The 24,976-nt window shown below is 41.6% G+C and overlaps 2 protein-coding genes across 5 annotated transcripts; both read left to right on the plus strand.

The window, feature by feature from the left end:
• The first annotated feature begins 370 nt into the window (after nucleotides 1–370).
• LOC5509533 lies at nucleotides 371–22,016 on the plus strand. Of its 4 annotated transcripts, XM_048733602.1 has the most exons (22): nucleotides 371–603; nucleotides 2,917–3,023; nucleotides 5,121–5,411; nucleotides 8,699–8,769; nucleotides 9,128–9,248; nucleotides 9,745–9,819; nucleotides 10,737–10,828; nucleotides 11,373–11,446; nucleotides 11,589–11,677; nucleotides 11,843–11,926; nucleotides 12,272–12,336; nucleotides 12,417–12,494; nucleotides 12,810–12,867; nucleotides 13,209–13,347; nucleotides 14,011–14,138; nucleotides 14,330–14,390; nucleotides 15,301–15,377; nucleotides 15,474–15,557; nucleotides 16,255–16,302; nucleotides 16,415–16,504; nucleotides 17,013–18,673; nucleotides 20,720–22,016. In XM_048733602.1, exons 1-21 carry the CDS (start codon nucleotides 543–545, stop codon nucleotides 17,124–17,126), a joined length of 2,007 nt encoding a protein of 668 aa, XP_048589559.1. In that variant the 5' UTR covers nucleotides 371–542; the 3' UTR covers nucleotides 17,127–18,673; nucleotides 20,720–22,016. The 4 variants fall into 4 exon arrangements, with proteins under 4 accessions (XP_048589559.1, XP_048589560.1, XP_048589561.1 ...); XM_048733603.1 differs by lacking the exons at nucleotides 371–603; nucleotides 2,917–3,023 and adding an exon at nucleotides 4,160–4,510; XM_048733604.1 differs by lacking the exons at nucleotides 371–603; nucleotides 2,917–3,023; nucleotides 5,121–5,411 and adding an exon at nucleotides 6,056–6,245.
• Nucleotides 22,017–23,362: 1,346 nt separating this feature from the next.
• On the plus strand, nucleotides 23,363–24,922 carry LOC5504553 (uncharacterized protein C7orf57). The gene has a single exon (XM_001625401.3). It carries the CDS (start codon nucleotides 23,481–23,483, stop codon nucleotides 24,225–24,227), a length of 747 nt encoding a protein of 248 aa, XP_001625451.1. The 5' UTR covers nucleotides 23,363–23,480; the 3' UTR covers nucleotides 24,228–24,922.
• Nucleotides 24,923–24,976: the final 54 nt, after the last annotated feature.

Genomic DNA, 24,976 nt, shown 5'->3' on the forward strand with positions numbered 1-24,976 from the left:
TAGATTACTGAGATAAATGTCACTGGAGTGGAGGGCTTCAAACAAACTTGAAGTAAATTAGAATGCAGGGGGAATCTTATAAAAAAAAAAAACATCTTAGACCAGCACAAAACCACATTACATTTTGAGGGGACCCTTATCCCGAAGTGTTAATTACTTCAAATATCGTCCGATCCAAAACAAGCAGATAGCCATTGTTGTGAATGAAATCCTTTGTGACGAGCCCCAATAGCACCCTGCCAATCTTTTGACAAAAGCACACATAGAAATTCAATGTACATAATTTGGCACGCTGTCCTTGGACCATAAAGTTATAAAACAATGCTAATTCATTAAAGTTTTCGGGACTCATTACTCATGAAGCCTGTTAATTCCCAAAGGGATGCTATCCGAGCGACTGCGGCGCTCTGTGTTCATTAATAAACACAAGCAATTGCTTTATCAAACCGCGCTCTAAGGCAGGAAGCGTTATCGGGAAGGAATGAGTGAGTTATTTTTCCCATCAATGTGTGTTTGGCATCGACCGAGCAAGTAGCATCAAAATGCATAAGATTCAGGGGGCGACTGGTAACTATGTCTTCACAGAAGAAAACAACAAGACCGGTAAGCATTGCAGTGATCGTTTTTTATGACCTGTAAACAGATCAATAGGACAACACAAACTCGAGGCAACACTTGTAAAAATCGATCTTTCATTGATGTTATTGATGAATGATGACAGTACTTCATTTGATAAGGTGCATAAATGGTGGATAGTTTTGCTTTATTTTGCTGCAGTTTTCCGCTGCTCTTATATTGTTGCATATTAGGTGTTTTGATTACACTCTCGCTAACATGTGTACCTATATACATATGTTATGGAGGAATCATATGGTTTTGCTTGCTCGTAGCGATGCCATGGCTGAGCACCCGAAAAAAGGTTGCTGCCATAGTCGCAATAAAAATTATGTATTCATTCTGGAGTTATCCTTTTATTGGAATCAGACCGCAAATGTATTCATTTTTAACCCGTTGTAGTATTCTAAAGACACGACAGCATAGCAGTTTAACAGCATACTTTTCCATATACAGTAAATAAAACCTTCTCCAACTCGACTTTTTTATGACGAGCAAAAGAAAGCGGTAAAATGTGTATGGATAAACAACTTTTAACAAGCATCTGTGTTTGCATAAAAGACTTTGATGCCAGTATAACATCTGCAGCCATATTCGCAGTGGAAACTCCCGAGTACTCGACCCCTCCCCCCCCCCGCCCCTTCCCCTCTCCCCACATACCCCCTGTTGCAAAGTCTAGGGAAAATATGATTTTTTCAAGGGAAAAATGAATAGAAACGTACTTTTGAAGGGTTACTGAAATGGGTTCTTTACGCTTATTTTTTTTTTTTATCGTTTTCGCAAACCCCTCAGACCTGCCCATTTACCAAACGTTTTTTGTAGGGGGGCTAGCAACAATAAAAGCGACCTCGGTTCATCTGTCGTTATTTAAAAAGAACGTTTTACTAATTACTTCGTCCCATTTTTCAATTAAAACTCCAAAGCCAACGAACGAACCACGGTGCCATCTGTCAATTGGATACACGTATAAATTTAGCTGAGCAAGTCGTTCGAACTAGTCCCATAAACCTATTTCAAAATATGTTGTAAGTGCAAACGACAAATGCAAATTATCTAAAGGCAATTCTGCTATAAAAATACCATGGAACACGCCAAATTTCTACTAAATGTATGAAATTGTGGATAATTTCTACGATTATAATAATTGTCATTTTTATTCTTACAAATAATTATACCGATAAGCAGTGATTGGTCGTAGAACTGCCATTTGCCAATTGACATTCGCCATTTGCACTGACAACGTTTATTGAAATAGGCGTATCATGTTTATTATTCGCGGCTATGCATCTATTCCTAACGCCGCCCTCAAGACTTCTCTCCTTTTGAAACAGGGGGGGGAGGCGAAGGGGTTTTCCGTGATCCGTGTTAGAACCAAATTTGCTCGGCTATTAGTGACATTACCAACGAATTTATCTTGCGTAAAACATATATCTGGTCTAAATATTTTCGAAACACCATTAAAAATGCTCAAGTTTTCAGGAATTGCTGGGGGAGGGGGTTTGCAGTCATAGGTATCAATGGAAAGAGAATATAGAATAGATTTTCTACGGTCCCATATATAATGACCCAGTTTTTTGCCGGTCACGTGAGAGTGCGCGCGCACCTGCACACCCTCCTGCGTACGCGCCTTGATATCCTAAAACTTGCTAAAATTTTTGTGGCCATTTTAAAAATCTGGTTGTGAATGCGAAAAGCTGGTCCGTGATTGCTCAGATAATGATTGGTCTAAACTACCTTTTTACAAAATAAAGGCCATGTACCCTTTCAAGGAACGAAAATATTTGTTCCTGTTTATTGTTGCGGCAAAAGTTTATTAATTATTTCCAAAGGCGTCACATGTTGGATCTTTAACCAATAATGACAGATGCAATGGCGACACATCACGATCCGCCCCCTAACCCGATAACAAGCTACATTCTTGTAGCTACAAGCTCTCAAAACAAACGGTAAAGCCATGCCATAAGTGCTCTAGGAAAACCTCAGTGCTTCTCACGCAGATGAGTACATGCCGAAACTGCCTCGTATTTAGGTTAAAGGATGCAAAGGACTGGGAACAAAGGAGTCTTAGGAAGTAGGTCATAGACGCCCAAGCGCAATTTATTCCACATGATTTTTCATGTTTACATCTGAGTTTTTTCTTTTTTAACTTATATCTTTTGCTGGGAAAAACTAAAAGGCAAGAGCTTATAGATTTTATAGTGAATTCACTCTTTTCTCTATGCCTTTTTGACGCAGAAGGCGGAAATTAATACTTGCAAAGTTATTTGAAAGTGTCACAAGTCAGCTCTCCCTTTCTTACAGAGCAACCACGGCGCCGATCCACGCTTGCAGCCTTCCCCTCCCTCTCCTCCCCCAGAAGACCTTTGCGAAGGAGTAGCAAATGGACCATGCTAGCGGATGATGTCACGGTACGTAACGCAATCTTACCCACCCTCCCCTCCAAATGGGTCATGCTAGCGGCTAATGTCACGGTACGTAACGCAATCTTACCCACGTTCCCCTTTAAATGGGTCATGCTAGCGGCTAATGTCACGGTACGTAACGCAATCTTACCCACCCTCACCTTCAAATGGGTCATGCTAGCGGCTAATGTCGTAAAGCAATCTTACCCACACTCCCCTTCAAATGGGTCATGCTAGCGGCTAATGTCAGCAATCTTACCCACACTCCCCTTCAAATGGGTCATGCTAGCGGCTAATGTCACGCTACGTAACGCAATCTTACCCACCCTCCCCTCCAAATGGGTCACGCTAGCGGCTAATGTCACGGTACGTAACGCGATCTTACCCAACCTATCAATCTCGTTCCTAGAGCCCACTACCTTTATGCCAGCGGCAAGGCAACTGCCGCTGGCACAAAGGTACCTGGGCTCTAGGACGAGATTGCCACACTCCACTCCAAACAGGTCATGCTAGCTGCTAATGTCACGGTGGGTAACGCAATCTTACCCACCCTCCCCTTCAAATGGGTCATGCTAGCGGCTAATGTCCCGGTGGGTAACGCAATCTTACCCACCCTCCCCTCCAAATGGGTCATGCTAGCGGCTAATGTCACAGTGGGTGACGCAATCTTACCCACCCTCCCCTCCAAATGGGTCACGCTAGCGGCTAATGTCACGGTGGGTAACGCCTGTGTGACTAGGCGGATTGCTTTCTAATCAGCTAACTATGATTCAGTGGTTTTTGTTTTGCTGGGAGTATCTTCGTATACTGTTATGCGTTGTAAAAGCAATTATCTCGCATTGAAGCGGCAATCAGCTCTTTCATGTTTGGACACCCTGTGGATACCGCCTCAAATTAGCTTTTTTTAATGCCTCGCAGACGAATAAACAAAAATAGATATCCAGGGAATACTTATTGATAAATTTCTATAATTACCTATTAGCAGCATTTTCTTTTTCTTCAAGTCCATTAGCTGATTTGTTTACAAAACATCGCGAAGTTTCTATTCATCGTAGGCGGTAACGCGGAACGCATGTCAGAACCTATCAATCGGTGACACCGCCGTGTGTCCCATTTTGCCATTGTGTTCGGTGAACCCCAAGGTAAGGTGAATAATTGGCGATTAGAGAAAGTCGTTTGAGTGCGAGTGGATGGGTTATGGAATGTTAGAAGCCTGTATTCATCGAAAGGAAAAGCGCTCTTTTAAGAAAATCTTTCCCTGAACTTGGTCTTCAGGTCTTATACAAGTAAAGGACCTTCTTTTCTACTTAAAACTTCAAGACCTTCAAGCCTTTTTTTATGGAAATACGAGAATGTCCAGAGATGTTAAGCCTAAATTTCAATCGTTGACGGAACCTGAATTGACGAAACAGAAACTGTTTCATAGAAAAACGCTCTCATCTTGCAGTCACAAAAGACATCGTAGAAGAATGAAAATATTTCCAGAATCAAAGGTTAGCGACTTTACAGAGGGTACCAGCTCTCATCCGGACTTTATCAGCTTGGCATATATCCACATTCTCACAAACTTAATGATATCACTAGTTCATTATCATTTTTACTATCATCCAATCATCATCACTAAATTGAATAACTTGAACCCCCCCCCCCCCCCCTTCAGCACCCCTCTTCCGGCAAAAAATAGTTAAGTTCTTATTTAAAGCCGCATTGTCACCAGTTTACTTCAGGAGGTCCGACGGTAACCTCAACCGTTAAAAGACAGAAGAATTTATTAGAATCCGAGATATTTAACAGGCCATCCGCTCTAAATTATCAATTACATCCTCGAAGAAACTTCCAATAGACACACTGCTTTCAATATTTTGAAATATTTTTCGCGTTTTACGTTAAAAATCATCGGATATTGTTAGGTAATCAACCGGAAGTAAACTGGTGACAATGCGGCTTTTTGAATCGTCAAATACTTTCATTATACTGGATCCCCCTTCCTAAGCAAGTCTTGGTACACGACTGACGGGGGCTCGTTACTACGGATGAAATATCCTCAGTATGAAACCTCGAATAATGTGAGTAACATTTTCTGCTTTTCCATTTTTATTTCAGACTGGGAACATGGCCCCACCCTTACGCAGGCCCCCCAAGCGCCCCTCTTTTGCAGGAATTGCAAGCAAAATAATGGACGTAAACAGCATGAATTCACGAACGCTTGATAAGGAAATCATGCATCTAAAACGCGTCCAAGAAGCGGAGGACCGCAAAGAAGACCGCAAAAGGGCCGCGGATATTGATCTCGAGCGAAGAATGAGAGAAAGGGCTATGCTGGGCAAGAGCAATCACTTATCGAGGTTGAGCAGAAAGATATCTAAAGTGACATTAAGAGGAGAGTTGCTATCGGTGAGTGGTCCAACACCCTGTTTGAGAGGGGAGAGAGGACTGTTTTGTCTGTTATATTTCGTGTTAAACCTTTAATTTTATTTTGCGTTGGAAGTGATTATACTTTCGCGTTAAGATTACATTTTGCGTTAGTTATTACATTTGCGTTTCGTAACACATGTGCTTAGAAATATAATCATAACAATCATATCATAACATAAAAAAATTTTATTACATTTTCCGTTGAAAGTTATTATATATCGCGTAAGATAACAAAACATAACATAACATATAACAACATGACGTAACGTAACATAACATAACATAACAGTCATTACACTTTGCGCGTCGTAACACATGTGCCATAACAATCCAGTCTACATGTTTTACAGAAATTAAGTTCTACATTTGTTTGTTCGTCGGTTGAAAACATTGGTCCGTAGCCAGTATGCAATGAGAATGTATCAGATATTATCTGGAAAGAGCATAATATTTGGCGATCCCTCAATAAGAAATCGCCAACTATTTGGAGGTCGAGGGGGGAGGGGTGAGTGTCTCCTGGTTACCCCCTCCCCCTTGCTGCTTGTATACGCGCCATTTCTGATTATAAAAATAGCTACAATCGCGCTTTACACCTGAGTTGCAACTTGTCATCATAGAGTTATAGACCCTGACACGAAGGGGGTCTAACATACTATGAGGGTTGGTTTGAATGCTGGCGTGTGGGAGCTGACAAGATAAAGAGTAAAGAACGTTTGGTCAAAGAAAGTACGAAGTCAGATAAGTTATATATAAAGAGCCATGGAAGCGACGCAAGGCAAGGGTGATCAAGAATTTCGCCGTCATCACAAACAGGCAAGCGCGCTTGCTTAATATTTGATAAAGAGATTATATTTTTTACTTATTTCTATCATAAGTTCCAAAGAAATTTTTCAAGCCCATCGTGGCGTGGTTATAGAACATTCTTTTACAGGTCAGGAGAAAATGTGTTTTCGGAAAGTGATGAATGCGTGTAGTTTTGTGCGTTGTCTGCGTAGCAAGCGATTTCTTTGGGTTTGAGCTGAATATGACACAGACAATTTTGTGCGTGACATTCACTGGACGAGAAAGGTGAAGGCGATAAATCATTTTTATGTCGATCAGATAAACTGCTAATTAGTTGACGAGTGATGACAATAAGCTCAGTAATATTTCAAACGCCCATTAATCAGCTTTTCGCACATAGTACAAAAGAACTGTCTATCATTGTTATCTTCCAAATTGACTTGAGGACTGTTTTATTACTTGACAAGAATAAAATAATAAAAGACAATGAGTGATGATAAATATTTTTGCATACTGCTGAAAAAAAAACTATTATTTTCTGGTAATTTGTCTTTGGTTTTACTCGTTATATCAAAAAAAGCTTTTGTCTGCAAAATCACTTCTTTTGTTGAAAGCGTGCCATTACAAAGCCGTTTTCGGTTGCAGTATAGCAAAGGAAACACCCGGTAATAGTAATTGAGCCCCTCGAGCAAACAAGAACTTGTGAAAACTTTCGGATAATCAGCACACCACAAATCGTCGCTTTTTCTTGAAAAAAAAAACATATACAGGACGCGATGGAGCGGAGAAAAGAGACTGTGTTTGGATCGGCCTTAAATATAGCTAATCCAACCTAAAAACAAAAGCTGCCATAGCTAAACACAGTAGAGTAAACACTCCAAACCTCAAGACTGTTTTGTTGAGGAAAAATTGAATATCCATTGGTATAATTCGGACTGAGCTAGTGCCTAATTACTGGATTATTGAGAAAATGGACGTTTTCTGTGAAAAATGTCATAACAGAAGAAGTTATGTGATACCTTATGGGTTTAATTTCACTTAGACATTCCTAACGTGACCCCAACAACCGTTCGTTTACCTTTCGTTTAAGCATTAACTGCTAATTCGTGAATGGTTGTTTTGCAAACTACTGAGCAAAAACGGCATGTTATCCAACTCAAACCGATCTCAATAGCTTACTCCTAGTGTTTGAGCCGCTTGTTGGACATTGGGTTGGACAAGATGCACTGGTTTGAAGAGAAGACGCTTGTTTTTAGTGAGGACACAAATGTAAACACGCTGACAAAACACTGTAGTCAAAAGATAAACGGCCAGACACTAGACGGAGACAAAGACATTTTCTTCAAGCAACAGAGGCGAGAAGCTAATTCTTTTCTTGCAAGCAATATACGCAGTCAGTCCGATAGCTTAGACTGTCGTTCTAAACACGAGGAGCAAACTCAGACATTGACAAAACGTCATACATACGGATACGAGAAAAAAACTCCACGTGTTTTAGAGAAGTTTTACCCAGTAAGGAATACAAAGAACCTCAAAGCCGTAAAGGAAAGGCTACCAGACTTCGCTGTGCAACAAAAAGATTCAGGGATTCAGAGTAAATTGAATAAAAACCTCGGTGCCCTTTACAAGCCCTCCCCGGTGCGACCACGTCACCGACGGTCATATTCCTACAATCAACCTGTTAGCATCTTGCCGAATAAAAGGCACTACTATTCTATTAATACTCAAACTAAATACGGCTTTCAAAATAGGACTCGCAAAGGAGTTAATGGACGGCAGATTAACACAGTCAGAAACTTAAGAAAGAGTAGTTATCACGAGAATGGCATGGACGCCGCTCTTTGTAACGAAAGGCAGAGGTCAATTTCTCTTTCCTCTATACGCGAAGGGGTAGCGAGAGAAACCACCCAGCAAGTCGTCCATATGGATGCGCTTGATTCGAGTTCGGACGAGGGTGCCGAATGGGGTTCGGCCTCCGACTCGGAAAACGAGGATACTGCTGAGTTAGATTTTCCCAAACTGCGAAGGGTAAGGGTAATGAGTAACGACAGAGCTCATGCAAGACTCAACTTAACGAAGACCTCTTGCAAATTGACGCACTTTCAATCAGATTGAAACAACCTTTTAACACTTAAATGGGTGCTTTATAAAAGTAGTAAGCTCAAATTTGTTTAAATTGAAATTTTCGTGATTCTTCTCTTCGTGGCATTAGATTAATCTTAAGTGGATTTTATTGTTGACGTACGTTGCGTGATAACGCAAGCAGTCACATATACCGATATGCTATATGATAACTTGATAAAAGGTAGATTTATTCGTTACTTGGATCGCGATTTGCTGTGTGGAATCCGTGATTTAATGATGTCAGGATGTCACCGGAAGTTAGAGTACATTCGTTCACTAGTGGGGCTATACATTTCCCTTTTGACATCTATTAAAAGGCTGAAAAAGATCTATCGTCTAAATGATTTCGCATGTTTCAGCCCATTGACCGGTTCCGAAAGATTGTTCGACTCTTGTGCTTTCTTCTCAAGATCAAGTCAAGTACAGATCGGTAAGTGAAAATCATCATCACCATTATCATAATTCATCATTGTCATAATAGTCATAGTCATAATTTCCATCACAATTGTTATATCCATTATAGTATTCATCATCATCATATCATCACCACCACCACCACCACCACCATCATCATCATCATCATCATCATCATCATCATCATCACCACCACCACTACCATCATCATCATCATCATCACCGTCATCATCGTCATCATCATCATCATCATCATCACCATCACCATCATCATCATCATCATCATCATTATAATCATCATAATCAACATCACGCCATCATTACCATAATTCTCTCTGAACCTGTGTTTGTATTCGCCTCGTACATTTGCGCAGGAAATACAACCAGCCCCAGCACACTGTGGTGTTTGAGCAGCTGCAAGAGTTAGCAGAGGCCGGCGTCAAGAGCGATGACGGGATGGCGTTTGATCCCAACTACTACAAAGCCGTTAGAGAAGTATGTGTTGTATGAGATAGAGAGACTACAGACAAGTAAGCTTTTGAAACAATCGGGTTTATTGTCTTGCCAGCCCGCTCTGTCAGTTCCTTACAAAGATATGACATACCATAATTCTTTGGTAGTCCGCTCCATTCATTGCCCGATCTTTAATCGCTTCTTACTGTGTACTTCAAGCATTTACGCGCAGACTTGCAGAAACTCTTGTTTACCAGGCGGCCATATTGAAAAAGAGGCTTAGGGTACAACACTCTAGATTATCAAAAGCTTTCCGCGCGCTCGCCCCAGGCTCTTTTAGGCAAATAAGAAAAACAATTGCCCTTGATTGAAGAAGCAAAAAAAAAAACAATATGTATCTTGACCGCCTTGCCCTTATAACATAGTGAGAGGTTGCAGACTAATTCAGGCATCTGTAACTACAAACCTCTTTCAGATATTTGATTGACATAAGAACTCGGAAGGTTTCCTACGTGTTCTCATAATATATTGTTTTTAGATAAAACTGAGTCAGGACGCAGTGCAGATTTTGTCGATGTCGCCAGGGACGCGCACAGATGAGCAGCTTCAAGGGGTAAGACATGATCGGCCCGCGGTATGGTGTCACGGACAAAAAGTGTATGGCGGTATGGTATAACACGGTGACGTGACAAAAAGTGTATGGCGGTATGGTATCACGGTGACGTGACAAGAAGTGTATGGCGGTATGGTGTCACGGACAAAAAGTGTATGGCGGTATGGTATCACGGTGACGTGACAAAAATTGTATGGCGGTATGGTATCACGGTGACGTGACAAGAAGTGTATGGCGGTATGGTATCACGGCGACGTGACAAGAAGTGTATGGCGGTATGGTGTTACGGTGACGTGACAAGAAGTGTATGGCGGCATGGTGTCACGGTGACGTGACAAGAAGTGTATGGCGGCATGGTATCACGGTGACGTGACAAGAAGTGTATGGCGGTATGGTGTCACGAACAAGAAGTGTATGGCGGTATGGTGTCACGGTGACGTGACAAGAAGTGTATGGCGGTATGGTGTCACGGTGACGTGACAAGAAGTGTATGGCGGTATGGTGTCACGGTGACGTAACAAGAAATGTCGTTATGTGGTTTGGTGATGACGTGGTGTGACGTGACGTTACCTGTAGTGATTCAGATGACTATAACAGTCCACCAGTATCGGAGAGCAAATCATACCCATTAAGAGCTGGCTTGTTCGATTTTGCGTGTGCGGTGATGTCTTTTCCGAGTCCTAAAGAAATCTGCGCTGGTGCGAAATAAAATGCCGACGTCTGTTGCACAACGTCATAAGTCTGAATCGGCCCATTTTTTCTTTCTTCTGATTGTTCTTATGTTATTGTAATCTATGCTCTGTGTAGTCGTTGCTTCCACTTGTTCCTACCTAATTGTGTAATCTATGGGCTATGTGTAGGCGCTGGTTGCTTCCACTTGTTCCTACCTAATTGTGTAATCTATGGGCTATGTGTAGGCGCTGGTTGCACTGAAGGCAAGCGTACCAGCATTCGGAGAGTACCCCTTAAAGATGCAGCAACAGCTTGTTAAAGTGGGCTGGTATGAGAGGTGAGCCCGTGTTTTATTTGCTTGGGAGGGAAGGGAGGATGTAGCGTGGGCTGGTATTGGAGGTGAGCCCGTGTTTTATTTGCTTGGGAGGGAAGGGAGGATGTAGCGTGGGCTGGTATTGGAGGTGAGCTTGTGTTTTATTTGCTTGGGAGGGGAGGGAGGGTGTATCGTGGGCTGGTATTGGAGGTGAGCTTGTGTTTTATTTGCTTGGGAGGGGAGGGAGGGTGTATCGTGGGCTGCTGGTATGAGAGGTGCGTTTTTAAATATTATTTTAAAATATGGCTGTTATAGAGGTGTCGTGCGTGTACCCAGGATTGGCTGAAAGGGGGTGCGCAGTCAAGGAAAAACATAGTATTTGAGGATTCTTGATAAGAAATGACCCACTTTTTCGCAATTTTCAAAAGCCTTTTGCGCTGTTCGATTATTGCTATTGGGTAATGGGATATGGATAGAACAAAATCTGTCATCTGTGTGTGGATTCTTGTCGATACTATGCATGGCCGCCATTGACACGCTTGTCTATACACATCTTTTTGTTTTGCAGCTTTGAGGCTAAACGAGTTATAATTCGCCAAGGGCACCCCGCAGAAAATTTTTACTTTATCCTCTCTGGCACAGGTATGCTTTTGCCCACCCGTCGAGGCCTTCTTCATGTAAACATCCTTCTAGTCTTGTCTAGATGACGTCATCCATATTGAGGTCACGTGCCCTTGCGCGCTACTTCAGAGGACATTGATGGATTGCTATCTTTTCTTCGTAGCGTTGGTGACTCTGCTGTTCGTCGACCCCGTCACGGGAGAGCAAAGGTCAAACACAGTAGCTGTACTCGGGAAAGGCAGTAGTTTTGGGGTAAGATTTCCATGTCAGTAACAGCATGCCTTTGTTTTGAGATCAAATAAACTTTGGTTTGTTTTTATTTCGTGAATTGAAAGCTGTATTGCTGCAATGATAGGTTGCGATGCTGACCAAATAAAATATAACTGACCTTTTACAAACCGACCGGTTTTATTTCAGGAGTTAGCGTTACTTCACCACAAGACACGTAGTGCAACTGTGCTTTGCAAGGAAGATGTGGCGCTGCTTGCTGTCGGCAGAGAGGTCAGCAGAAAGCACTCACCCTCCCCTCCCCCTGAACAGACATCTTCAATAGGGAACGCATATCGTCCAGTACAACGCACATACCTTACAACCTTTCAACATTATGAAGTATGCACGGACCAATCCATTTGATTAAGTCTTTTGCCCCGGCACCCTTTTAACCTGTATAGCGTCTACCTAACGTCCGCCCTACCGTAGTGGAGGGCTTAGATTAGAAACAAGCAAGGTTGTGATTAAAAAGTGTATTTTTAGTAGATTAGTAGATTATTATGTCATCGATAAACAGTATGTATGTATGTGAGTTGCTTGTGTATGAGAATGAACTTAATTTTCGCTACTTTTCAGGATTTTAGGGATATTTTTATGAGCTACGAAGACGGCAAAGAACCGGACCACATCCAGTTTTTAAGGTTCGTCGAGAGGCGTCTCTTATACACCAGACAAAAAGGTTATTTCCCTCTGTAAACTCATGATGGTCGTGTCATTGTAGAACCGTCCCGTACTTGAAGGGGGTACCGCTGGACCAGTGCTTGACAAGACATGATCTCTGTATCTTCCACTACTTCAGGTATTTCTTTAGCCCCCTCATCCTCCGCTCCCAGACAAGACAGCTCCCTCCCCCTTCTCAAGGTATTATTTCTTTATATTCGACTACTTCAGATATTCCTAAGCAGCCTCCTCCCCCACCCCCCACCCCCCAGACATGACAACGACCACCTCCCTTCTTCCCTCAGGTATAGTTTATATATTCCATTAATACTTCGGGTTTTTCTTTAGCCCTGCAGATATGATAATGAGCCCCTGGGATGTGACAATATTGCAATATAGTCGAAGCATATGAATATTAATCATTATCAATCATTATGGGATTCTCTGTTATTAGACGCGGTGTTGTTATCGTCAAAAACAGCAGTACTGAGTGGATATATATAATAAAATCGGTAAGGAAATTTTATATTAGAATTAGTAGTTTCAAAATATGTTCATATCCTTTTTAGGCAGACTCAAGACCACATTAAGATATGGGAGAAGCGAGTCTTGGGGCGGTAGTGAGTGGGTAAAACCCGCAAACACGTGTGCTTTCATAGTCGCGGGTAGGAGGGAGGGGCGCCATAGGGGTCTAGTTACGAAAGGACGCAAAGTGTACGTGGATTTCGGATTTCGGATATAATTTTTTCTATTAGTGAGAATAGTTGTTAGGAATTATTAATGAGTTGCTAAAAGAGGTCTCGTCCCTTTTGTCATCGCCGCCATCGTCTCTACTGTTATCCTCTATTCATAGGGTTCATGCCGAGTGTTGACGAATCTGGAGAAGAAAAAGGCGATGCTTAGTCCTGCGCCGACCCCAAGTAAGAGTCCGCTGACCAGTCTGCCCGCAATTCCTATAGACGAGACAGAAAGAAGGCGTGTCTTATATACTGGTACGTACAATCTTTATGTACAATCTTTTTGACAAATCAAAAGGTGCGTCTCATATGCAAACTTCTTTTGACAATCCAATCAGAAGAAGTGTCTCAAATACAAGAGACCAAACCCTTTTTGACAAACCAATCAAAAAACAGATGGTTTCTAATTTTTATATGAATTTTCATTTAACAAAGCGAAGCGCCCTACCGTGGCCACCTTGACAGTTTTACGAAGTCAGCCAATAAGGATGCGAGAAACGTGCTAGCAGGCTGATGTGAACTATACTAGCCAATCAGCGAGGCAAAAGAAATGCTTCAGTACGCAATAGAACATCGTAGAAACCTCGTAGATTTGAATTTCATGTCCGTTAATTGAAAACTGTGATCCTCGCATGCCAAATGTTTTGGTGGCCACGGTAGCGCGCGTCACACTATAACACTTTTTACTGGTGGCCACGGTAGCGCGCGTCACACTATAACACTTTGTATTGGTGGCCACGGCAGCAGTCTAACTGTTTTTATTTTCCGTGTATTTTAGCTATAGTTACTGGAGATTCGTCGGTTTAACAATTCCAAGTGATTGGTGCAGTCACCCATTTTTGCATCTAAGTCTTCGTTGCTTGTAGTTAACATTTCCCGATGGTGAATGACTAATAATATGTTTCCGCGCATGCGTAGCATCCGGGGATCGTCGCGTTTCGCGCACAGCATGGTCACCTGATAAGAAGAGACCGCGAACAGAGCCAGCACATCACAGCGGAGACCTCACACTCCCTGCTATAGTGGACGAGACTGAGAGATTTAAGGTGAATTACCGTATTTACACGTTCAGACTGAGCGACTGCGGTTTCCCGACGAAAAGCTTGTCACCAATAGTTATATGGCTTTTGGCGTCTAATTGTTAAACACCATCCCCACCCCCGCACTTTTCTTTTTATCGTCTACGGGTGGACAACCAGACCTGTCTTGACTGATTGATTTATCTTTTCTTAAGCAGAAGACGGTCAAAAAGGTCAACTTTGCTTTGCCTTGGATAGAACGACTCAACCAAAAAAACAGTAAGTGCATCTTCTTTTATTTGACTATTTTAACTTAGGCCTAGATTAAACGGCGTGCAAGAGTCGCACCGTTCTGGCTCGGTAGAGGTTCGATCATAGAGCGGCGAACATTTTGTTTGTTATCTCCATGGGTATGGAGTGTAACAATATATAGTCATTAGGCACAAAATACATGCTGCTTTGTCTTATTACGCTAAAATGGGGGACAAAACACGAAGACTAGAAATGACTAGAAAAGCCTTCTTAGTCAGAGCAATATGGTCTAATAGGAATAAATGTATTACATGACGTAATATATTGGATAAAGGAAAGGCAACGACTCCTGCTGCGTCTTCTGTTTTTTTTTAATTACAAAACGGCATTTCGCATGAAATGCACGTATTTTGTGTCCCCGAAACAAGAGCTGCACATCTGTACCCGACCCGTCGAGTCCTCAGGTAATGGTTTCCGAAACTCCGCCATTTTCACTATTGCCTGAAAAGTGCGAGGCAAGGGGGATACATACGGGCTTTCAGGCTACATACGGGGTCTCGGGGGAGTTATTGTCAATTTGGCGCATGCGCGAAGAACGGGAGGAGTCAATAATACTCTGCTCCTTTTTTATTTTTGTTCAACAAAACGATTTGCATTGATTATAAACTAATCTTTATTATGTAATCATTATGACTGGTGCGACCTTGGAGCACCGTTTAATTCCTCGCCGTACCATGGTCGCATTATCCGACTAGCGCCAGAAAGTTGGTGCGACCTCCTCATTAATTCAATTTCGTGCGCAATAAACCGCGTGCTAACGTCGCATCTGTCCAACTTCTCTAGAGCGGCACGATAATGCGACCCTGGCACGCGGTTTAATCTAGGCCTTATATAACACATAGAATAGACACTAAAAGAACACCCTTAAAATCTACAGTCCAAGGTGAAATTGAAGCACACAAGATTCAAATTGAGAAACTTCACCGGCAGCTTACGGAATGTAGCATTAAAAGTGTAAGTAAGGCTTTTAAGTTGAAAAATAGTCCTTTGCGACCTCCGCCCATCCGACCTTCCATCCGCCCTGGAATTGAACACTGTATGTGTATTTAGGTTGATCTTAACAACAACAACCAGACCACCAGGACGGAGCATGTCTGTGTACAGATTGAAGTCTTGAAGCCCAAGGACCAGTTTGTGAGTGTACCTCTTAAGATATTACTTAGATTTATCCATCAAGCAGGTGTTTTACGCCTTCCTTAAAACGACTGCGAGGGAGGCTAGAAAGGGTAGTGATGGTGATAGTGATAGATAACTGCGGTGATAGCAGCGGTACTTATGGTGATGATGGTGATGGTGATGCTGATAATGATGGCGATGCTGGTGATGGCGATGGCGATGGCGATGGTGATGGTGATGCTGATAATGATGGCGATGCTGGTGATGGCGATGGCGATGGCGATGGCGATGGCGATGGCGATGGCGATGGCGATGGCGATGGCGATGGCGATGGCGATGGCGATGGCGATGGCGATGGCGATGGCGATGGCGATGGCGATGGCGATGGCGATGGCGATGGCGATGGCGATGGCGATGGCGATGGCGATGGCGATGGCGATGGCGATGGCGATGGCGATGGCGATGGCGATGGCGATGGCGATGGCGATGGCGATGGCGATGGCGATGGCGATGGCGATGGCGATGGCGATGGCGATGGCAATGGCGATGGCGATGGCGATGATGGTGGTGGTGGTGGTTATGGCGAAGAAGAAGATGATGGTGTACTAGTGGTATTCCCACCTCACCCCACCCCCCCTCCCCACCTCCGATCTTTCATACATAAGAATGAAACATTACTTGCAACACTGAGCTCAACTTTCCTGTTGTGACGTAGGGGCTGTCAGAGATTCTCCATGACAACAAGGCTGTCAAGTGTCATTTAGTAAGTGAAAGAAATGCTGCTTTACTTCCTCAATCAGTTGCACAATACTCCTAACACTTTCAGGGTTATCTATATTTTTTCTTTAAAATTATTATCGCCTATCACTTTTCAGGTCAGCAATGGCGCCGAGTGTATTCTTATTAAGAAAAGTTGGTTTCTTCAAGTTGCAAGTGACTCGATGTTAAGGACTCTCAGAGGGCAGGTACGATACACACAATTCAGTTAGCCTTTGACGAGCAACGAAGGGAAAGTCGGACAACTCGGGCCCAGACCGAACGCTCTCGCGCGTTAAAGATGGCGACCAGCGAGTACTGATTTCGTGTTACTCGCTTAAAAAACACTACCCATCCTGTGCTGAAATCCGAAAGACTAGTTCCAGTACCCCGCGGTTATACAAGCCTAGTCACATTTTGGCGAAGCTAAGAAAACCAGCGGAAAGCAAAGGCTATAATTTTCTTTACGACTCTATATCATTATCAAAGAAATCTGTCATCTCTTGTACAGTATGGTTTTAATGCTGTACAGTTAGTCAAAACAACGACTGAAGTCATCCTTTTGTACCTTTACTCGCACGATTCAACAATACGATTGTGTTTGTTTTCCCCAGATCACGCGCATGCGCGGACGCATGCGTGGACTCTAAAAGGGTATTTGAAGAGCTACCGGTTAGCAGAGATGAAGGATTGATCGATTTTTTTTTTCTTTTTCAGATCTCGCCTTACCCTTCACAAGACACACTAGAACAAAATCTACAAGACAAAGCAAACTGGGAATCTTACAAAACTCAGACGATTAGCAACCTCTTGGATACTCTACAATTATAACACGTCACTGAGAATTAGAATTAGAATTTCGCACATACAAACTTCTTCACGAAATATAATCGTTATGCCAAAAAAATTTTATTTTCTAAATTATTAAAAGGTACTATTTATTAATAAACATAGCCTGAATGTATTTCCCTTTTGTTTTTACTATGATATTGCGGTGCTACAGGGGCGTGTCACGCCTTGAAGTATTTTATGGCACGCCCCCACCATGAATACCCGCCACTCCCCAACCCCTCCCCTGCTGCGGCCCTGTGTCAGTGTTAGGTGATTGTTGTGATAAAACCTGCGTGGCTACCAATTCGCCAATCATGTGGAGTTGTTTGGTAGCCTCGTTTTGGTGCAGAGCTTGAAATTGGATTGTGTACTGTATTTTCTTGGCAGAAATTCGACCTTTTTCGTGGTGTTTCTTGTTATGGTTTATTCAAACTGGACATTGCTGCTCCCGTCTCTGTTTATAAAGCATTTGGGTTCATTTGCAGTGTCCATACAGTAGTACGTCACCACACCATAATGTTCAATTAAGTTTCCTTCTCTATCCCGCCTTTTCCTCCACAATAAATCTTCAGCAATAACAACTGTTCTTTCATTTCCTTCCTCAAGCTCAAACCTGATTAAATTCTTAACACCAGATTCATTAAGTATGTCTCTCCGTCCGTTTATTATTGCTTTCCGAATCTGAGAGCTCAAACATGAATGATGAGTCCCTTGCGACTTCTTTCCTCCTGTTTTTACTTGTTTGCAATCACCGTAATTGACATGGATAATTGTTTCGTCCTTGTTTCCTTCCATAGTCATTGGATTCTTAATAAACTTCTGTACAACCCCAGGAAGAACCTTAGTTGATTCACTCTGCTTGTGGGAGCTCCTTGAATCGCAGCCGCTGCTTCGAGTTCTCATACTTGTTCGACCATTCATATCTCACTCCTTCACTTATCCCGTGTTGTTATATTGGATATGAATGCACCACAACTTCTTGTTTATCATCCTCTTATCATTCTATCAGGTGCGCTAGTCCAAGAAATACTGCCATCACTATTATCTCGCAAATAGAGAATTCCCTGATTTATTACTTGACAGAAACAAGACCTCGAACAATTTAGCGTTAGTGCCACTTGTGTTTACAGATTCTTAATTTTGGAGCATCGTTGCCAATAGCCTTATTGCTTTGGATTCGGATAAAAGTAAAAAAAAACCCAAACCCAAAATAAAAATATTAATAGTATATGTATATTTTTTTCGATCTGGTGCGCAATAGCTTGAAAGCATTTGTCTTTTTCAATAATATTCCGTTTAGCCTGAAGTCGGAAACAATTAGTTTTTTAGCAGGTGCATCTGAGAATATCCCCTAATTATTTATTCTGAAAGAAGGACGTGTTTTGTTTTTTTCTCATAGTTGCTGGGCAACTCTGTGCGGCAAGGTGCTCGCTCGTCCGCCGCTTACCGAGATTTTGGTTTTCTCGACCAGAAGAAGTTTTGAATATTCAAGAAAAAGGATTTGAATTGAAAATTTGCCACAGCACATAGCTGAAAGCTACGACGAGGTAAGAACTGGAATATTTGTTACAACCGTTAATTGATTTACAATTTTTGTTTTCGTTGCAGTATCTGTTAATATTCTAGGCCGAATTTACAAGTAAATTTATTTTCTACGATTTCTGAAATAGAATACTAAAATGTAATCGTTACCGAGTAAAGATTTGAGTTGGATGTATGATGCGTAAAAGAAAGCGTAGAATAATATATTTTCCCCTTGTGGTTTAGCGCTGAAAATATTTTTCATCCACTTACTAACCATAAAAAAATAAATACCAATAAAGTGTTTTTATAGATTTGAAAGCTTGCTCTAAATTAGGGATACACGATGTCGTTGTTGTTTTTCTTTTTTTTTTTTGTATAAAAACCGGTTTATACGTGGAAAAGGAATAAATCCCATTCAATGCGTTTTTTATTTGTTATACTTTGCGATGATTATTACAAATTCGTGAATTGAAAAGCACAGCATGTATTTGTCAAAAAACAACTCCCTAAACACTCAAGTTAAACAGAAGTTTCTCAAAATACAAAACGAAGTGATCTGGAAATAATAACAAATTACTCAAGTGAAGATTTGCATTTGAATGAATGATTGAAAACAGAAAACACTCAGCAATGAAGTTATTAGTTATGTTGGCGACATATCATTTGGAGGTTGAAATGTTTACCGAATATGAATTCTGGCAGGTTTAATATATACAGAAAAGGCTTTTGTAACATGATTGAGTCTAAGTTCTATTCATCACCGAAAATTTCATTCACTTGTCACGTCTCCATTAGTATATTTCCTGTCGATCCCCATCACTCCCAGATCGCCCCAAACTAGCCGCTTGTGCATTAAAGTTCATTGTAGAACGACTGAAGTGAGCCTCGGATCGTTAAGCATGCTAAGGCAGAATACAAAGAAGAACTTTAACTCTTTAGGGACGAAACAGCAGGAAAGTGGCTTGCGAAAAGCAAAAAAAAACGCAAAAATTAAAGAGAAAAATTCGTGCAAACCTCAGACATCCGAAAAAAATTCGAGCATAAAAATCGCCTACCCCCCCCCCCCCTCGTCACTTTTTTATCCCGTCCCTTAACTGCTTGATGATAATCCCGCAGTCGCTCCTTGCAAGTTTCCATTTGGTACTTAGTTTAGTCTTCTTCATCTATATCATTATCGGAAACGTATAAACCCGTATTAAGGTTAAAAACATACTAATGTTTTAGATGGCCTTTTTTAAGATCACCGCGTTTGTTCTTCAAACATTGATGAAAACAATAACAAAGCTATGACTGACTATCGCCCTTTAATTTGCTTAATCTATCTCCCACTCTGATAAACACTTCACCGAGTCACGTGAGCCAGGTCAAACACACTATCCCTGTCAAGCAATGTTTGCGCTAGGAGACATTTCATTGAAGGAGTCTTGGGTTAAGTACGCGAGCAGTCTGTAGACAAAAAAATTAATTACGATGCTCTGAAACACTTTGATCGAAAGAAAAAGCATTCCAATGCAAAGCCTTATTTGTGTCTCCATGAAGTAAGTGGTTCACTTTACTAAGTAATAGCAGCCAACTGTTGCATTCCATGGATATAACATTATATCTTCGTCCGCTCGTTCCTTGTCGATTCTAACTTGTCTTGTGATGATGCTATTTATTCACGATTTGTTATCGCAACAAATAATATGCTGAGGTATTCTTATTTTATTCTTGTTTGCACTTTGTACAATTTTACTTATATGCACAGTTCGTTACTATGGCAACACGTTTCGTGAGCTTAATTAAGATCTATAAACCCTGTATTCAGTTATTGCAATCTGAAGTAATCCACCTCGGCAGATAAATCACACTTATTTTGTGGTTATAATTTCTGAAAATCAATAATTGTGTGTGTATCGTTTGTATGTCCCAAGGATACGAAATGCTTGCGCACTACACAAGTTTTTTTTTAACAAGGTTTGACCTCTAAATCTATTACAAAGTATTTAGTAATTGCTGGTGTAACAACGTTGGTAAATAGCTACGAGATTACAGCGGCCAATACTGACATGTTAACATCTGTTTTGCAGTTAATGTAATCGAAAGACCTCTTCCTGAGATATCAGTGTAATGCGAACCTTCCCAAATGGAGTAAACACTGCACACGCCAACTCCACTGACTTGATGGCGTTACGTGAACACAAGACAATAACTTATGACAACGAAACATTCAAGCTCCCACCGCTATCCCAAGTCGACTGTTTAGCACTGCACCGAGTGGACAACAACTCGATAGAACGAGAAAACCAAGCGAGACTTGCGCTAATGGAGCGCCGCCAGAAACGAGTGGTTACTAAAACTATCAATGGGAGAGAGTATGAATTTGGGCGTAAGAAAAAACGAAAGCAAGAGCTTCCAAATGGAGAAGCGCCTCCAATTTCGCAGATCGTGATGGGGCCTTCTGGAGATAGGGAACTTCCAACGAAGACACACCACAAGATGAGGCATTACCAGCCACGCAGAAAGGACAATGTGAACCTGCCCCCTATATCCCAGGTCAGCTGCTTGGGACCGCAACCGAACGAAGAGAAACCTCGGGTCATACCAGATAAATTCCAAGTCCATGATAGGGATTCAGAGTACGTGAAGCTCGCAAAAACAGGGGGGCGCCATGATCTGTTACATTATGTGGAGGCAGAGCCTACGCTGAGGCGATCCAGGGGGGTGCAGTATCGCCCAGAGAGTAAGGACGCTTTACCAGCGCTTAAGACAAAGTCTTGCGATGACCCCACCTGGATGCCATCACAGTGGCAGCCACTGTCTCCCATTAAAAAAAGCACAGAGGAGACGAGTAAGGAACCGTGAGCATATGGTCATTGCGTGTTACTGACTGTAAATATGTACATGTTGATGTTTGTTGTTCAGGACTGAAATGTGTTTACTCCTACTTCAAATAAACGTTGAGCCGGCAATCAATTCTGATCTTGTAGAATGTTCTTGTACCACAACTCGGTAGAAAGTGAATAATAGCTGAAACATATAATCATATTTCAGTCGAAACACGACACACAGATAGCCATGTTTTTCTGTGTTTGGTTTGTTTGCTTTTAGTAACCCGCGCAATGCATTGTGCTTACAGAAAAGTATAGTCTTATAAAAAATAACAGAAGGTAAAAATCCAAATTGCACGATGACTATTTTTAAAACAGACCGGGTGAAGCAGATATTCTATTTTCCATGATGCTTTGTAAGCTGTTAACCCGGTGCACGACAGACAGCTCATCAGGCTAAACGTTAGAAGAAGATAACATATGCATCTCATCAGGCTAAACGTTAGAAGAAGATAACATGCAACAATAATGCAACAATAAAACTATTATAGAAGAACTACGACTTGATAGTGATGGATTCCTTTGAGCTAAACTGTAAGAAAAACATTGTTTTTCAAGTTCACACATTTTCGATATAGTGTATGCAGGGTACAGTGCTGAATAACGTATGCGCATGCGCGTGTTCTGGCGAAAACGCAAAACACAATCGTAGTGTTGACTCGTTCGAGTAAAGGTACGAAAGGCTGACTTCAGTCGCTGTTTTGACTAACTGTACAGAATTAAAACCATACTGTACAAAAGATGACAGATTGTTTGATAATAAGGGAGTCATAAAGACAATTATAGGCTTAGGTTTGGTCTAGTTTTCTTAGCATTCGTCGAAATATGACAGTTCGCCGGTAAAACGCCGCCATTTCAAAACAAAAAGGCTGGTTTAACCGCGCGGTACTGGAACTAGTCTTGCGTTTTTCAGCACTGTCTATGCAGGGATGTAATGGGCGGGGGGCACGCCCACCCCACCCCACCCCCTCTCCCTTCCCCTCTTTCCTTTCCAATATTAAAAAAAAAATAATTATTATTATTATTATTAGGATATTAGGTAATACTAGTAGGGTAGTGACTGTGCCCCCACTATTTTCTAGTCTTTTTGTACCATGCCCCCTATATTTCCAGGCCTGGTATCGCCTTATCACTAGAGCAAACCTTGTCTGAGAGGCACATGCAAACTCATCCTAAACCTCCCATCCCTGCTTTGGACTAAAAAGAGGTCTAAAAAGCCTTTAGGGAGATATATGTCTTGGGATATCTCTTGCCTCCCTTCCCTATGTTCCCAGTCTACCGTTTTTCGCTCCGTCAAACCTTCAGTTAAAAGGAAAGGGAAATCTTATGATTTGAAGAGTCACCAAATCCTTGTCTGAGCTTTGAAACTGATAATTAGGGAAAAGCAGATGGGATAACAAAAAGAATAGTTGTATATCATTTCAATTTCAAATAAGTTAACATCGGAATAAAAAATAGAATAAAAGATAAGAAATGGATGTTATGATAATTCCCAACAACAAAACTGTTACATTTCACAAAGTCAAACCATAAATGATGAATGAGTTTGTCCAAGGTCCAATTAACACGGTATTTGCGACTCTGTTCTAATGCTTTAGGAAAATAAAAATGCCAATTCTACACTCGGTATTTTGCTTCTTGCGCGCTAAATATCCTGAAGCCAATTGTTTCTGGTCTCCATTTATCCAATTTTAAAAAGATTTTTGCCTGAGTAAGAAGTTTCTTATGCAAATCTTGAAAATCTTGAAAATTATCCCATTGATATGGCTTTTTTGAATTTCTATCGCAGGGTTGCTAAGTGAGCTCAATCGCTTTGTTGACATTAAAAAAGTATGACGACAATGGATTATAAAAGGCTTTATTCAACACTGACAAACGTAGTGTAAACTAACAGCGTGATGCACAAAACTCTCTGGCAAAATCGCTCATTCCATCCCACACCACATTAAAAAGACATAATATGAAGCCTCGCTACAAACCCTTGGACAGACCCGAAGGGGAAGACACGTGGTATTGTCATTTCATCCCTAAACGAAACGAAAAGATATCGGAGGCAGCAAATAACGCGGTATCGCAGATCCCAGATCTCAATCAAGGAAAGACATCTCAGAAAGACGAAAAGCCCGAGAGAAAATCGAACCGCGGAAAACCAGGTCCGAATGATTCCAAATATATCCGACTCGCCAAAGCAGGAGGACGAAGGCACCTGCTCGAGTTTCACGAAAACACGAGAAAGGACTCGGGACCTCGTGGATATCCCGTGCCGGAATGGTACTACGACTCATACGAGACGGATGAAGAGGAACACAACCCAAGAGGAAAAGATAAGAAAAAGATGTTAGCCCCAGAGCGTCCAGATTGGATGACCCACATTGAGTTCGACCCAAAAACCCAGAAGCCTTCCTCTCGACGCATGTGTCGCCCTGTTATCGGTTTCGACGCGTTATCGACTTGGAAACGAGACGACATCGAACGAAAATTGAACAACAAAGCGCGCGAGATGGAAAGCATTCGTTTCAATATTGAGAACCCAAAGAGGGTTCGTGATAATAAAAGGCTCGCTCAAGGCGGACATGAGAAAGCTAAAGTTGTTAACAAGCGGACGGACGGGCCTAGGTTACCAGAGTTGCCCAAAAGAAAGTTGTCAGGCGCTGACCTCGCAGTGCGCTGGTATGATAAGTGGTACATCGCCTGCATAAAGAGCTGATCAGTAGTTCCATTACAAGAACACATGATCAGTAGTTCCATTACAAGAACACATGATCAGTAGTTCCATTACAAGAACACATGATCAAATACTGAAACTAAAAGCTTAGTAGTTGGTCTAAAATTAGTGGTGCAAAAAAAAAGATCTTATGAAAAATCTCGCAAAGCCTTTTTGATGTATGCATGATTTTTAATGAATCGTGCTATTTTTGTTTACAGTAAAGGGTTTATTTAGAGACTCCATTATCCTATTACAAACAACTATTGAACATACGTATAGTCTTATCAAAACAAAGGTTTCGTTGGCAAACGAAATGTATATACGGTCACATTTCTTGGAGTTTTTATGATATGCTCAATGAACCCGCTAGCAAGCGTAAAACCCCATTTTTATATGGCTGTTTATCTTTTTTGTTACTCAAGTTTTGTTACTCTTCTGCAATGCCTTATGTACACCATGCTTTTTGGAGTTTCTCTTGTGAATGGGATCAACCTGAATCCTGATAATCCAGAGGCATTGTTGCGTTAGGTTCCCGTGAGGATTTCGCCACAAACCGTATAACAATCCAACGATGTGTAAAGATATATTTATTCGATCTAGAATGAATGAAAGTTATTTGATTTACATTGATTGCATGGAATCAAAGCTTATTTACAGTTATTCAAACTCACAAATAAACTTACTTCTGTTGCGTATCCGATCGTGTTTTCTGATTCTCAAAGTCCTGGTTAGCTGTAGGTTTTGTAATC

The sequence above is a fragment of the Nematostella vectensis genome, chromosome 10, assembly GCF_932526225.1.
Source record: "Nematostella vectensis chromosome 10, jaNemVect1.1, whole genome shotgun sequence".
Lineage (NCBI taxonomy): Eukaryota > Metazoa > Cnidaria > Anthozoa > Actiniaria > Edwardsiidae > Nematostella > Nematostella vectensis.

What these genes read in the sequence shown, in the direction of transcription:
- LOC5509533 (XM_048733601.1), top strand. Translation starts at nt 7,437, where the DNA reads ATGCACTGGTTTGAAGAGAAGACGCTTGTTTTTAGTGAGGACACAAAT. An exon ending in CAGATGAGCAGCTTCAAGGG is followed by an intron (nt 9,820 to 10,736) that starts GTAAGACATGAT and finishes GGCTATGTGTAG; the next exon opens with GCGCTGGTTGCACTGAAGGC. An exon ending in TGAAGCCCAAGGACCAGTTT is followed by an intron (nt 15,558 to 16,254) that starts GTGAGTGTACCT and finishes GTTGTGACGTAG; the next exon opens with GGGCTGTCAGAGATTCTCCA.
- LOC5504553 (XM_001625401.3), top strand. Translation starts at nt 23,481, where the DNA reads ATGAAGCCTCGCTACAAACCCTTGGACAGACCCGAAGGGGAAGACACG.